At 39.4% G+C, this 14,293-nt stretch overlaps 1 protein-coding gene across 1 annotated transcript in view; it reads right to left on the bottom strand.

Moving 5' to 3' along the window:
• Window positions 1-1,151: 1,151 nt before the first annotated feature.
• The window catches only part of STK38L (serine/threonine kinase 38 like), a 55,279-nt gene continuing 42,137 nt past the window's right edge, over window positions 1,152-14,293 (bottom strand). The window contains exons 10-14 of the mRNA XM_026066835.1: window positions 12,831-12,948; window positions 12,282-12,405; window positions 9,382-9,477; window positions 7,641-7,732; window positions 1,152-6,093 (exon numbers count right to left, since the gene is read on the bottom strand). Of these exons, the coding sequence (XP_025922620.1) occupies window positions 5,966-6,093; window positions 7,641-7,732; window positions 9,382-9,477; window positions 12,282-12,405; window positions 12,831-12,948 (558 nt within the window). The 3' untranslated portion in view covers window positions 1,152-5,965. The remainder of the gene's footprint in view (window positions 6,094-7,640; window positions 7,733-9,381; window positions 9,478-12,281; window positions 12,406-12,830; window positions 12,949-14,293) is intronic.

The following is a 14,293-nucleotide window of genomic DNA, read 5'->3' as shown; positions in this document are numbered from 1 at the left end:
GGTTTCCTTGGGCTGTGGATAGAGATCTTTTGTCAACATCAGCGAGAGCTCGATGAGACCGAAAACCTGGAAACGTGTGTTTCAATGTCTGGTTTACCAATAATTCACTATGTCATGATCCAAAGTCACTAAGGCTCCTATCTAGTCACTTGTTATTATTAAATAGATGCATTAAAGTCATAGGTAGACTTTACAGGGAAATTAAGTGTCCAGGACCAGCAGAGCCATTGCAGTTTTTGGCCCTAGAGAATGTTTGAATTAGTGCCTCCGTGTTGACCTGCCGAGTTCTGCAGATGGCCACATGCACATTAGTGCACAAGGGTTGCAGCTGGGGCAGGGATGCTCTGGGGGAGCATCCAGGCACCAGCTCCCTGTTTGAGTTAGACTATGTTCACTCATACTCTGCATCCATATGGAGGTGCAGATTCTGCTTAAATGCCTGGAAGGACACGATATATTTTACGCACTTGGAGTGTATGTAACACTTGCTATCTGCAGCTGCTGTATCTCTTTCAAAACATGGAGCAGGGGTGGTGGTAACACCCAGCTTTTACACAACCACTTCAAGATTACAGCATTTACTCTGCTGATGCCGTCATTTAGTTTCAGAGCCAGAGTCAGGAAATGCAGAGGCAAGGGAAAGATTTGGTCTCTGGGGGGGAAGCACAGACTTCTGGAGCAGGTGGGAAGTAGATGGGGAGAAACTGCTACAGTATATATAGAGAGCAAGTGTTTCCAGAGAGAAGCAGCAGCAGAAAGTGGCTCACTAGAAACAGATTTGAAGCAGTTGGTGTGGAAACAAGATGTGGTGTCATCACTTTTCACCTTTGAAATTCAGCTCTTAGGTAGGCATTTTAGAACCTCTGTGATACTTGAAATTTATATACATGATAAATAAAATTACCATAAAGAAGTATGTTAAGCACTGAATGAACTGCAAATGCATCCTTGTCTGGTCCAGCACTTGGAACCACTGTTGTCATCCCTGCCAAGAGCAAGCCAGACAAACTAAGTGCCTCCCTTCCCTCCTCACAGAAAGATTGTCAGAAACACATTTTATTGTTCAAAGCATAAATATTTTGCTTATGTACATGGAACACTTTGTGCAAGAAGAAATAAAGGAAATGAAAAATGCACAGATATTTGCAGTATGTTTTATAAACACAGAACTATAATATATTTTTAATAGTGGTTGATTTCAAAAACCATTTTTGAACATGCTGAAGGCATAGCCTCTATATTCATCTTTAAAGTGCCATATTTTTGAGGAATATAGGATTTGGTAATTCAAGGAAATTAAGAACTAAGCCTGCATTTCCTTATGATATGTAACGCAGTGTGAGATGATATCTGGTAACTGGAAGAAAAGTGCAATTCCATTAAATAGAACTGATAAAATTCTGTTCCAATTGTATCAAATTACTGAGAGCAGTGATTCTCAAACAGAGGGCTATTATTTGCTGGAAGGCTACAGAGAATGCCAGTCACCAGCTACTAGCTCCTCTTTGCTTTCAGCTGCACAACCCTGTAGTAGTGTTTTATATGTCTGTTTTACTGCTGCATCTGCTGCCACTGCATTAGACTCGGTAAGGAATCAGGAACAGTAGGACAAAATTATTTCTATAGTGAACTGAAGAACATGCTGCCCATGGAAGCCTTACTTGACTAAATTATGGTCTGTGGGGAAGAAGAAAGGGAATCTCTTGTGAAGAGCAATAACCACTTCAGACCTAGCTTCACACAACTGCAGCTGGTATAGTTAAGGCAATTCTTACCCTCTAAACATTCTGCTGGAGAGTAGTCGACAGTCAGTGGAGTTCAAGGTGAAAATACACAAAACAAAGTGTTTCAGTTCTTTAAACGTCTACCATTCTGGAAGGGAGACAAATCCAGTCCCTTCAAATAATAAAGTACACTGGCATAAAAAAATAAAATAAAAACTGCAACTTTACAAAAAGAATGCTACGTTTATTTTCAAATGCTGTAAAAAGCCTCATATAAATTTTTATAATGCTTGTGTAACTTTCCCAACCACAACTAATGAAACAGTCTAGGAAAAAATATAGCAGTTGCCATTTAGACTCCAAGAATGAGCTGCTGTAATATATCAACATTAAAATGACAAGGTACAGTATGTTACAATGCTTGTAATTGCTCGTATTATTGAAAAAGTGAGAGCACTTCCTAAGCAGTAAGAGTATAACCAGGCTAAACTGCAGTATTCCCTGCTTGCTGTTGCAGAGGAGGAAAGTCAGCCCACTCTAAGGAGCCCACACAACACCCTTTGTACTGCTTATGCCCCTCTACCTTAGTAGTGTGGAGAGCTTCAGCAAGCCCCTTTGCCCTTAGGTGAATTCACCTATATCGCTGGGATGCTGTTATCCCATACTGTATCCAACGACTCAGATGTTTAACAATTGACCTATAAAAATAACACTTATATAACTCTCCAGCAAGGCAAATTAACAGTGCAAATGCGGTATCAACAATATGTGATTTCTGAATGCTGGCAAAAAAATTTTTTTTTTTTTTTTTAACTCCTTTTGCACATGAAATAACCTCTGCTGATGTCCTGGACCTCAGGCCACTCACTCACGCCGATTAGAGAGGGAACCAAGCACAAAAGCTCATTGTGTTTTGCAGTCCAAGCTTCCTCCCCAGTTTCAGGGTGTTCAGATCCAGAATTTGGGTTCAGGCTCACCACTTCCATTGATGCACTCAAGATTTTCCTGCTGGAATAGCTTAACTTCCAAGAACAATTTGCATATACAATTCCACATTTTAACAGAAGTTAACAAAATATACTCCCAGAAAATAAATTTTCACATGGTTGCAATCATCAAGCCATTTCAGGATCTTTGGTACTCCAAGAATGAAAAAAAAATGGCAAGGTGACAAACATCACCAAAGAAAAAAAACACAGCCATTCAAAAGAATAAGACAAAAATAATGAAGCAAAAGATATGTTACACTTCCATTTGTTTGAAAGCCAGTGTAGATTAACCTGTTCTCATTAATCCATTACACAGTGTCACAGCTTTACCTTTAAAAAAATTCTATCATCCTAAAAGCAGTAGTTAATATTGTCTTTAACTTGACTTACTAGTTAAAATAATGCCATGTTTTCAAAAAAAAAGAAAAAAGAAATTCAACTATCGCAATACAGAAGTGTTTGCTAAATAGGCTGCAGGCTGTTTCCATAAGGATACAATTCCTATGTGAGCACTGATATGATTAATCATCTGCAATTTTATATGCATATTATCTTTAGTGTTACAAATATAAGGGTTGAGCTTTTTTCCAAGGTTGTAAACCAGTGAGTATGTACAGACAWAGTTGTTTAATAGATAGCTTTAAGTTAAGTGTATATTTATCTCCCCTCCCCCAAGCCCCACTGGAAAAAAAAAATCACCAGTATTACTGAGCATTTGCAGTTTCCCATGTCTTGGCAAGTTCAAGCAAAGACTTATTTTTATATTACACAAATAGGGTAACTGTGGTCTTTTGAAATGTGTTGTTCACAGGTATTCCACTTCTAGTGCACATAAGCCCCACAAACAAGATTGGGAATTAAAAGTAAATTAAAAAAATCTTTTTTGAATAGCAGTATCCTTTGGGGTCAGGCTTACATCTTGGATCATCTCTAGGGCAGGGAGACAAGAAAATAGCTTCCTACTAGTTCTAGGCCTCTGGTATAAAGAAGTAGTAAAATATAAATGGGGATTTAAGTGAGTTACAGTTTTTGGACAGTCTTTGGATGGTTATAGGTGACCTTCACTTTGTTGACAAGGCTAAAAACAACCTGGGGAGAATTTCAGAAGAATTCTGTCCCCGTAGCAGCCAAGGGTGTAAACTGGTGCAAGCTTCAGGAAGAAAAACTGGGAGATAATAAATTGTACCCATTTAAGTCAAGCCTTCAGGCAAAAATTTAGCTTAGCGATATTCTGATATAATATTGTATAAATGGGGTGGGCCTGGAGGCACTGGATACTCCTCTTTGATGAACTGAAGACTGAAATTTTTCATAGAGAAGCAGTATAAACAACAGATGTTAGATGTTTGAAGGGAGACAAAATATTGAGGAAAGACATGACCGAGGCCCTTGAACTTAGCAACTGTTGGATCAGGGAAGACTACGCACACATCCGTAAGCCACCAATGCGCAGAAATCTTTCTGCTAAATGGACTTCTATGCAACAGAAGAACACCTCAGTGTGTTTTAAAGCATACAAACAATTAAGAAGAGCTGATGTCATGGTGCCTAACAGCAATAAATATTCCTGTAATGGCTTTAGAAATAATTGGTTCCATTTTGCTGAGGGGAAAAAAAAAAAAAGAGTCTAATGGAGTCTTTCCTACTACATGTCAAAACATCCTGTGCTTCACTCCAGTGGGTGTCCCGGGGGCCCTGGAGTGCCTTTCACTAGCGTTCAAGGCTAACTGCAGGCTGGCAGAAGACAGCAATAGTGACTTTGCTTGTTCGGTTACTGGAGTATTGTTCAAGTACTGCAAATCTCCTTTCTAACCAGAAAATGACATCAGAGATCTCCACTGTACTGTGATAAGTTCTACGTACTGCAAGTAATGTGCTAGTACAGGCAGAGCTACAGATAAATTTGCCAGCAACTGTATAATGGCAGGCTGCCAGCGGACCCAGCAGAAGGAGCCCTGTAGCTACTGCCAGTTTGTCGCCACCCTGCACACCGGGCAGCACAGCGTTTAGAGGCTCTGCTGGCTTCAGTCACGTTGCTTGTGGTTTCTGGTGACTGGTCTCCAGACTCAGCTGATCCCTTCCAACCGCACGGTCCAAATTCAAGAGAGGTGCTGGAAGAAGGTGGAGCCTGCAGGAGAGCGAGGCTAGTGGGGCGCTCCGTTTGCTCTGGCTTAGAGGAGGCTGCTATGGGATACGCTGGAAACAAAAGGCTGGGACAGGATCCCTTCTGTTTGGAACATCTTAGGGAGAGGAAAAAAATAATAAAAGCAGCAGTTTGATCACTTTTCTAGAATACATATTTTGCAGAGATGGAAAAGGCTATTTGAATTCTCAATAGTGATAAGATTATCTGCCTACAACAGAGGCAGGAATGCAATCTTGGAGACTGCCACCTCCTCAAAACTTGGTATCAGGAAAAAATTTCCTTTCTAAAACAAACAAACAAACAAACAAACAAAAACAAAAAAACACGCTTTATCATTTTAATTCAGATTCCATTTTTTCTTCTGAATTTGCTAACAGGCATAAAGCTCCATCACCTTAAACAGAAATACCTGTAACTACACTTTGAAGCAGAAATGCTACTAAACAGATCACAGGGACTGTCTCACTGCCACACATAGGGGATAAAGGAAAAAAGAGAAGATAAGGGATGATCTGCTACTAGAGGCCTCTGGTGGGGAGGAACGGGGCAGGGTACAAGTAGGCCCCACAGGACACTGCTATTTTAAATAATCAAGTGTTGCCATGCTCATGGGTTATCTGTAGACCACAACTGGAACACCCTTGAACAACTGCTCAGAGAATTTTGCAAATATGGGCAATGGTTTTCTATACTGCATATCTAAAAACCACCAGGTAAGCAGTATAATAACAATGCTGCATAAAATGATATGTTTTTACTCCTGGGTGGATTAGATGGTTTACAGTACAAACAAAGCCACAGTACAGAGAGGCATAATTAACCGTTATACACACATAGGCAGTGCAGTTACAAAGGGATGTACGTTCCTTTTATTCCAGTACCTTTGTATAATAAAGTTAACAAAAATATTCAAATATTAAAAAAAAAGCCAGCTGGCACTGCCAACTAATTCCTGTAGTAGTCTTAGAAATCCTAATCCTGTAGAATTTCCGTGTGAAGTTGATGCGCACCAGAGTCAATGTATTGATAACTAACGCCAAGCGGGTCTGGTGATGCAGCTACCTGAGGTTTGTATTTTTATTTCTTTTGTGGGTTTGTGTTTCATTTCACAACTTCCCAGCTTTCATGTAGGAAGGGATCGAGCCACGCTGTGTGAGCCCTTCAAACCTCTTGTAGGTATAATTGAGGAAAACCCAGTCTTTGGATTTGTAGTCGGGTTCCGTTGTGTTTGGCACTGGCATTCAGAAATAGAAGTAAAACAAACAAACAAAACAAACAATTAAGAGCAGTACTACTTATGAGAGGGCTTTTCACATGACACTGAAGTAAATAAGTGTGAACTTCATTTCCCTAGTCATCAAGAATCCCCTGAAGAAATCCTCTTTCTATTAAGGTCAGTGGCGTTTTGCCATTGGTCTGAGCGGAGTTATAATTTCAGCATCTCTCTGAAGCATAAAACGTTATTTTTTTAGTATGTGTGCACACCAAAACAAGCTCCCATCCCCTGACAGGAACCTCTACTACTTCCATGAGATACATAATTACTAAAAACAACATTTAGGATGCTTCATGCACAACAAATGCATATATATATATACAGTGTTATCTTCACCAAAACAGGAGAAAAAATCATATCCATCCCAAGAGAACTACATATATCACACATATTTTACTCTTCTAGGACTTCATCCCTGCTTACAGCATCTGCAAGGCTTCTACAGCAAGTGGGAGACCTAGTCACCTTTTATTTATGAATGACCAACACAGCTGGCACGCTCAACACTGATATTTGTTACAGTGAGCTTCTAAATTTAGCATTCAGGTGCTTGTTTTTAAGAGTTCTACAACAATATTTTCAACTCAAGGTGCCAAAAATACAGGTGTACAAGTTCATATTTAGGTATCTAGATGTACAGTAACATTTTCAGTGATGCAGTGCGTCTGAAATGCCCAAACCAATACAATATACTTTGCATTACATAAATATGGACTTATATACCTAATCTTAGGCACTGGAGATTGAATGCTTTTGCCTTAAAAGGACAAACTTCTTCACCATTAAGTAAAAGCCATTTCAGGGGGAAAAAAGCTTTTTGATAATTCTGATGTTTGTTAGCATGTCATTTATCTGTAATTAATAATCACCGTAATGTATCTGACCATCTTTAAGCCATAAATAATTCATTGAAAACAGTGGAATCTGGGAGAATTTGGTACCTCAGAGAATCAGGCCTTTTATATATAAGAATTTTCTGCTACTTGCCAATAGGAAATAACATTAAAAAAAACTAAATGATTTGTAGAGCCACTGAAGTTCATAAATCACTATGTTAAATAACTTACAGTTGGCTCTTATTCATCTGTCTTTAAAATTTCTGCCCACAAATATGTTAAAATTCATGTTTGGCTCAAAACTCAAAAGTTATTAAAGATCTAAAGCAAATCAGTGCATAATGTTTTAACAGAATTTGGTTAGACAGATTATGTTAGAAAACTATACTGTTTTCTGTGTTCACTGTGTGAAAATAAATGCAAACCATTTTCACTAATTAACTTAACAGTTAAAATATATTTGGTCATCTTTTTCCCCCCAAGTTCTACAGAAGCAGAAGCTACAAGAGTTTATAGGTTTACATTTATATTTGAAAGAAAATTTCTAGATCAAGCCTGTATATTGCCTGGATTTGGATATCAGAAAAATGAATACAAGCAAAAAAAGAGTTCACAGAGTATTCTGGCACATCATAGATAAAAATGTGGAATTTAAGACATCAGTCTCACCTGGCTGTAAAATATCAGATTCAGGAAATTCATCAAAGTTGGAAGTATCATCAATGCTTTTGATTTCTATAGGGATTGCAGCTGGTCTTTCCCTACACATAGATATAAATCCAAGAATAGTGAATATTAGGAAAAGATACATTAAGTTCCAGTTTTGTTTAACTTAGCTTTTTATAATTACAACACCCCTTTTATTTAAAACACAAGGGTCCACTGAGTCCTTTAGAAGTATATCTGACTTGCCTGTTTTCCAACATCATGGAGAGATTTATTGGTCTCCTAGCATTAGTATTTTGTTGGCAACCTTGGGGAAAACATGCTTTTCTACTAACTAAAACTGCATTCCACATTAATTTACCATATAGCTATCGCTATGATCTTTGTTGTTACCAAGAACCACTGGGGTTACCCTCATTTTGCAGATCCAGCCTACCCAGCTGAGCAGGATTTTGCTCCCATTTGGAGTCACTAGACATTTTGCTTTACAAGTTCAGCACTCATCAGCCTGGAACTCCTCCAAGTACTTCTCCACTGTAGCTCCTGTTTCTGACTCGAGGTTGCCAGTAACTCATCCAAAATGAGTCAACTCTGACATGTTACTGCTGTGTTAGTTTAACAAGCAGGCAGTCCTTTAAAAAGCTTGAAGCGGGGTGGGGCGGTTTAATAGTTGCTTAAGTGATCTGCCCCGCAAAAGCATTTTCAGCTGGAACATGGCACTGTGGGAAAGTTATTAATTTACATCTGGAAGTTTATTACAGCTGTAATTATTACAGTTACAATTAAATCCACTTCTGGGTGGAGGTGGGGAAGCTTCTTTGCCAGGTGGTCAAATATGGTATGAGCAGATACGTTACCACTCTTTCTGCTTATTAGCGTCTCCCACACTGGCAGGAAAGTTGCATGAGGCTTTCTGCACCAGAGGAAGTGAGAAGTACCCAAGCTGGACAAGGTAATCACAAGTCCACAGTATGGATTTTCATATACAAAAGTGCCGCATTACTGTGGATTACCTCACAACCTTAAAAAGGGCTGAATAGTAGCTATTATTTCAATTGAAAATGTCTGTGGGCCCCCCAAAGCCTGCTTCAAAGGTGTTACCACTTTGGGAATGCACAGACATGGCTCAAGCATCTTGCACGCACAAGTTCACACTAGAACTGGTGAAGCTGCCTCGGCAGGGCCCTCTGGCCAGGCTGAGCCCAGCAGGATCAGGCCACTGAGGTTGCCACTCTGAGGTGACTCAGTGCTTCTGCCCTGCAGAAATACCAGTTCACTCAGGTGCAGTATCTGCAGCATGCTGTGCAGACATGCCCTCTGCTTTACTCCTACTTGCAGCCTTTCCTTTTCATTCCTCCATTTCCCTTGTATTTTGAGAATATAGTTTGCCTTTCTCTTGCCCCTGTTATTATAAAGTCAAATACAGCAGTACTGCAAAGTCTATTCCCACTGGAAGAGGAGCTGTCTGATGATATCAGAGTGTAAGTCAGGAATAGCATAGCCGCCCTACCACAATTTCTTTCCATCCTGGGCACTCTGGGCCAGTCTGAGGCATTTCAAGATGGTGAAACTCTGATCAGACCTATGGACATCAGCAAGGCCTGAAAACCTTGGCTCCCACCCACTAATTGGTAGCAACTGCCTTTCAAAATAAAAGATAAACTGTGAAGAATTATTCTTGCCATCACAGTGCAGGAAATCCTTGCTTTCGTGGCTTTTATTCTTTATATAAATGGATATATACCTGATATGTCCCCAGTCCACTCCTTCAAAGAATGGATGACTTTTTATTTCCTCTACTCCATTACTACCGATCCTATTTTCTGAGTCAGTACAAAACCTGAAAAAGAAGAAAAAAAGAAAATATTACAATAAAGGTAGACAGAAGCAGTAGCATACTGCCATGGTATCCTATATCAGGAATTTGAGGAATTTTTTAAAATTGTTCCATCACTTGTGCAACATAAAAGCAGCATACTGCCTCTAGGAGAAGAGGGAAATATTGGAAGGAGAATATTAACAGAGTCCCAAAACAGAAGGCCGTGATGACAGTAACTTACACTTTATCTAAACTGTTTCATTCCCATCTTCAAGTTTGGTGAAAAGCTGCTGCTCTGCTAGTCTTGTAAGATGAGTTTGGAACGGTGACTTTTCAGTCCCTGCCACTGAAAACTCTTCTGCACATTCTCAGCCATTTAAAAAGCACGTTTTAAAGTCAAACTAACAGGAACATACACACTAAGTGAAATAGGCCTACTGTCTGCTTTGACATTTTGGAACTACAGTGAGCCAACAGGCAACTTCAAAACACGCTGTGTCCGTAACATACCCTATTCTCTCTGTCACCCCCTTCTTCCCTCCCTCAGAGGTCCAGCTGCTGGCATTACAAGGATCCAAGGCCTAACTCTGATACAGCCCAGCTGCGTAACCTTGGCTCAGACTCCTGAAGAAATCGCCAGGCTGTGAGAAGGAGCTGTGAGAAAGTCTGCAGAGTAGAGCCAAGCAAGATAAGAAAGGTAAAATTGGAGACAGAGCTAGGACTGTTCAGATAGGGGTTGTTACTAGCTCAAGGAGTCATCAGGAGGAAAAATACCAACAAGGAAAGGTATGAAATCCTAACAAAAGAATCCCAGGGAGATGGAAGCTCCCCAACAGTAACTCAGCGACATGGAAGATTTGTTTGAGGGAGTCACAGGGGCTGACCCTTCTCCTCCAGACTGATGCCTACCTGCCCAGAAAAGGTTCTCGAATATCTCATCAAGGAGATAGTGAGCGTATTAATGCTTAGCCTAGGAGCTCATTAAATCTTAGCTAACTTTTGTATGTGTTAGCAAAGAAATAATTGCTTGGCAATTTGTAACACTGTGCCTGCAGAGTCTCTTTGAGCATGGCAAAAGGTGCCTAAAGTGACACAAAGAGGGAAGTTTACAATAATGGAGGAAAAATGCAAGGCCCACGTCAAACAGCTTGGTCTTGCCAAATGTGGAGATACCCGTCAGCCTACTGGGAGCAGAGAGCTTGGTAATGTCTGGACATGGGCCTCCTATTGCTCTAAAAGTCATCTGGTCTTTATCAGATTAAATACTTTTTTTGCCTAAATGATCAAAAGCCTCTGACCGTTTATTTAGTCATCCTGAACCTATATAACCTCCCCATATGATCACATCATCCATATTCACAAGTCACTCTTCTTTTCCCATCAAATACATCCCAACACAGAAAAGGTCATCATTGTGCCAGCTAGCAGAATTTCTGGTAGGTATTTCGGTAATAGAACAAGTGAGGTTATAAACTGTCTCCAATTATAAACTGTAATGTTCTCTCACTTGTAGTTGGGTGGCACTTGGGAAATAACTGCTCGTATTTCTACTGTAGCCTAGCCAACTGGCTGCTGCCTGCTTCTAATAATAGACCTCAAACTTTGTAATAACAGTTAGCCAGAACAGGTCTCAGGATTTTTCAGGCCTTGTTTGAACTTGAACTTGGTTGGTTTTATCCATATCCACAGAAACCAAGACACTTTTGCTTTGTCTGCAACTTGCTTTAGGCTCAGATAACCATTGTTCAACTTGTCCTAGCTATAAAGTGAAAGTACCCAATGGTCAGGTGTTCGTTGTCTAACCTGCAGTTTTGGCCTTGTTTTAGTAAATTGTCTGACTAAGGATGTTTTTAACTTAAGTTCTTTGCTTAGCTTTGTGCAATTGTATGGTTGTACCCTAAATGAAATAATTTAAGCAGTCACTGTATAAGTAAATTCGCAAGCCAATCAGCAAGACATGTTAATAAACTCTCTGAAATACATAAAAATGTCTCAAGCAGACCCAAGACTGAGGAAGAAGAAATCCTCAAAAGCAACACTGTACTCTTCCCAGTAAAGAGCTCAGGGTTCTGACAACATATAGGAAAGGTGAGCAAAACGCTAGAGAAATAGATACTAAAACATTTGTGTGTTACAATTTTATTACATTATTAATCAGAATTAGCAATAATTAAGTAACTTGGACTGTAAGTGCTAGTATCACTGTAACTGTTTGTTACAAGAATAACTGTTTGTTGCATTTGTTGTATGCCACTGGAGCACTGCTTGGACTAACAATATATCCTAGTTCTTAGCTCTGTGTATCAAGTGCATTCCCTTTTTGCCCATAACAAATTCATACAAGCTTATAATACTATCTTTGAAAAATACCAAAGTCAAAATCCATCCCCCCGAAAACCTCCCATGGCAAGAGAGCATTTCTGCCTGACACCAAAAACCCTCAGGAAACTTTAATGCAGACAAAAGAACGGTGGTTTTGAAAATGTAACTGTATCCAACACATCCAAAAATTTCTGTTTGGTACATTAAATAGTGAGTGGTTGTTTTTTAGTTCCCTCTCTGAGAACTGAAAAACTGTTTTAATCACTGTTTTCTTTCCAGTCTGCTCTGTTTTTCCTGATACAGTGGTACAAATGAAGATCTTTAGAACTTATTCCCTCATGCTAAACAAATGGCAAAGGGAAAAGGACTGAAAAATTCATCAAGGATGGTGAAACGCAATAAGAAGCCAACTCCTCCTCCTAGTCTAAAGCTTCCTCTCTGCAGGCTGGAAAGTTAGCCTAATGGAAGATGACTATGCCTCTGTGTGGGCTTTTGCGACTGACCTTAGAATTAAATCCTTTGATTTCTCTGAAATGGGCACCTCTGGAGGAAATACCAAAGTTTCTTTCCAGTTCATAACTTTCCTGTAAGTTTCCTGTGGTGTTTCTGAGCAGAAAGGTGGATACCCTGCACAAACAGAAAGAAAAATTAACAAGTCTTTCCCACGGTAGGAAAGTGACCTTGGCCTCTGCTTTTGCCACCATGGCTCCCAAATCTAAAAAGTAGTACCAGACAAAACTTTTCTCTTTTATAATGCAACATTAAAGGATATTTTGCTATTTCCAGCTAATGAGACTGAACCTCAAAACATTTAATAGTGAACAGTTATTCACTGGAACAATTGACTGAGGCATATGGTAGATTCCTCATCTCTTGCTGTCTTCTCGGAAAGATGAGAGGACTTTAAAGTTTTCTGGAAACTGAGTTTGGGGCTCACTTCAGGAAGAAGTGAATGAAATTCTATTGCCTGCACTACAGAGGAGATCAGATTAGACAATCTAGCGCACCCTGCTACCCTCTGAACGATTCTCGGGTTGTGGTTTTTAACATACCTATTAGCATTTCATACATAATCACTCCCAAAGACCACCAGTCACATAGCTTGTTATACCCAGTCTGCATAAATACTTCTGGTGCAATATAATCCGGAGTGCCAACAGTAGAATATGCCTGGGGAAAAAAAAAAAAAAAAGAGTAAACTCTTTAAAACAATTATTAGATTTTTACAGTTTGGAAAGCTTTTTTCTGGGGATTCATATACAGTATCTTGTTATTTGGATGGACGAGAATGCTTAATTTGATTATTCACAGTATCTAAAATCTCAAGAACATTATTCTTTTACATGGATGAGCACGGACACCAAGAGAACCTTGGAAGTGCATGGAAACCATTCTCCTAAATGTCAAGAAATCATAGAATATCCTGATTGTAATATCAGAAGGTCAACTTAGCTAATGTTTCAGGGATGTAATAATACAGGTAGCTGTATTACCAAAATACCCAAGAAGGTTTTTCTTTTTGTTTTGTTTTTTTTGGTTTGTTTAAGTATATCAAGTGCTAGATTCCCATGTGTGAAACTCTTGATATGCTAACTGTTTCCACATATTACTTTATCTTCACTGCAAGATTAATTCGGGGTCTTACTGGACCCAGGCTCCATCCCTTACAAACCAAAAAAACCCCTTAAATATGCAGGCCACATGGTTATGGGCTAAAGACTAAATCTTGAGGTAATTGGGAATTTCTGTTTACTGATGGAAAATCCCTTCCCCCCCTCCCTCCCCAAATAAACAAACCAAAACAACCCCCTCCAAAAAGACAGTTTTGCCAAAAAAATCTGACTTTTACTTTGGAAATGGAATATTCTGCTGTCATTTGTTTGACCAAGAACAAAATATTTAATTTGGCTGAATACAGCTGAGACATTTAGTTTTGAACCAGTTAAAAACCAAGAGTATGTTTCCTTTATGAATACTTTTGAAACAAGCCGTTACTTTAACCTTTTCTTCTCTTTGTTGGACTGAACGATGATCCATCTAGCTTCACCACATGGTTCTGCCAGGTCAGTCTTTACTAAATTTTAAGATTTACTCTTTCCAGGGATGCAACTCCAAGAGGGAGAAAGGGCCTGAACTATGAGGCAACATGACTGCAGTGTAATCTCAGTCTATCTCATAATGAAGCCAAGAACAACTCAAAAGCAATTCAGAAATACTGCAGCATATCACTTCCTAAACAGAGAGATCAAAATAAAAAGTTCCAAAATTTTCAGATGTAGTGTTTTGGAACTGCTGCTCAGAGAAAATTATCAGCATGGCTGAAATTCTGAAATCTCCAGGGTGACAGACTGTCTTAATTTTACTTCCATTCACTTAATGCCAGAGTGCCCTTTATAACTTGTCCACTTGGCACTCTGGACCCAGGCTGTGCCACTCCAGTGCCAATATCCTCCGCTGCCTTTTCATAATATTCCCATTCAGCAGAAGAACAAATTTTCCCATGATTCTCTGAAAA

The sequence above is a fragment of the Apteryx rowi genome, unplaced genomic scaffold, assembly GCF_003343035.1.
Source record: "Apteryx rowi isolate R43461 unplaced genomic scaffold, aptRow1 scaffold_25, whole genome shotgun sequence".
NCBI lineage: Eukaryota > Metazoa > Chordata > Aves > Apterygiformes > Apterygidae > Apteryx > Apteryx rowi.
Note: the sequence above shows the minus strand (reverse complement) of the source record. Positions and strands in the feature narration are given on the sequence as shown.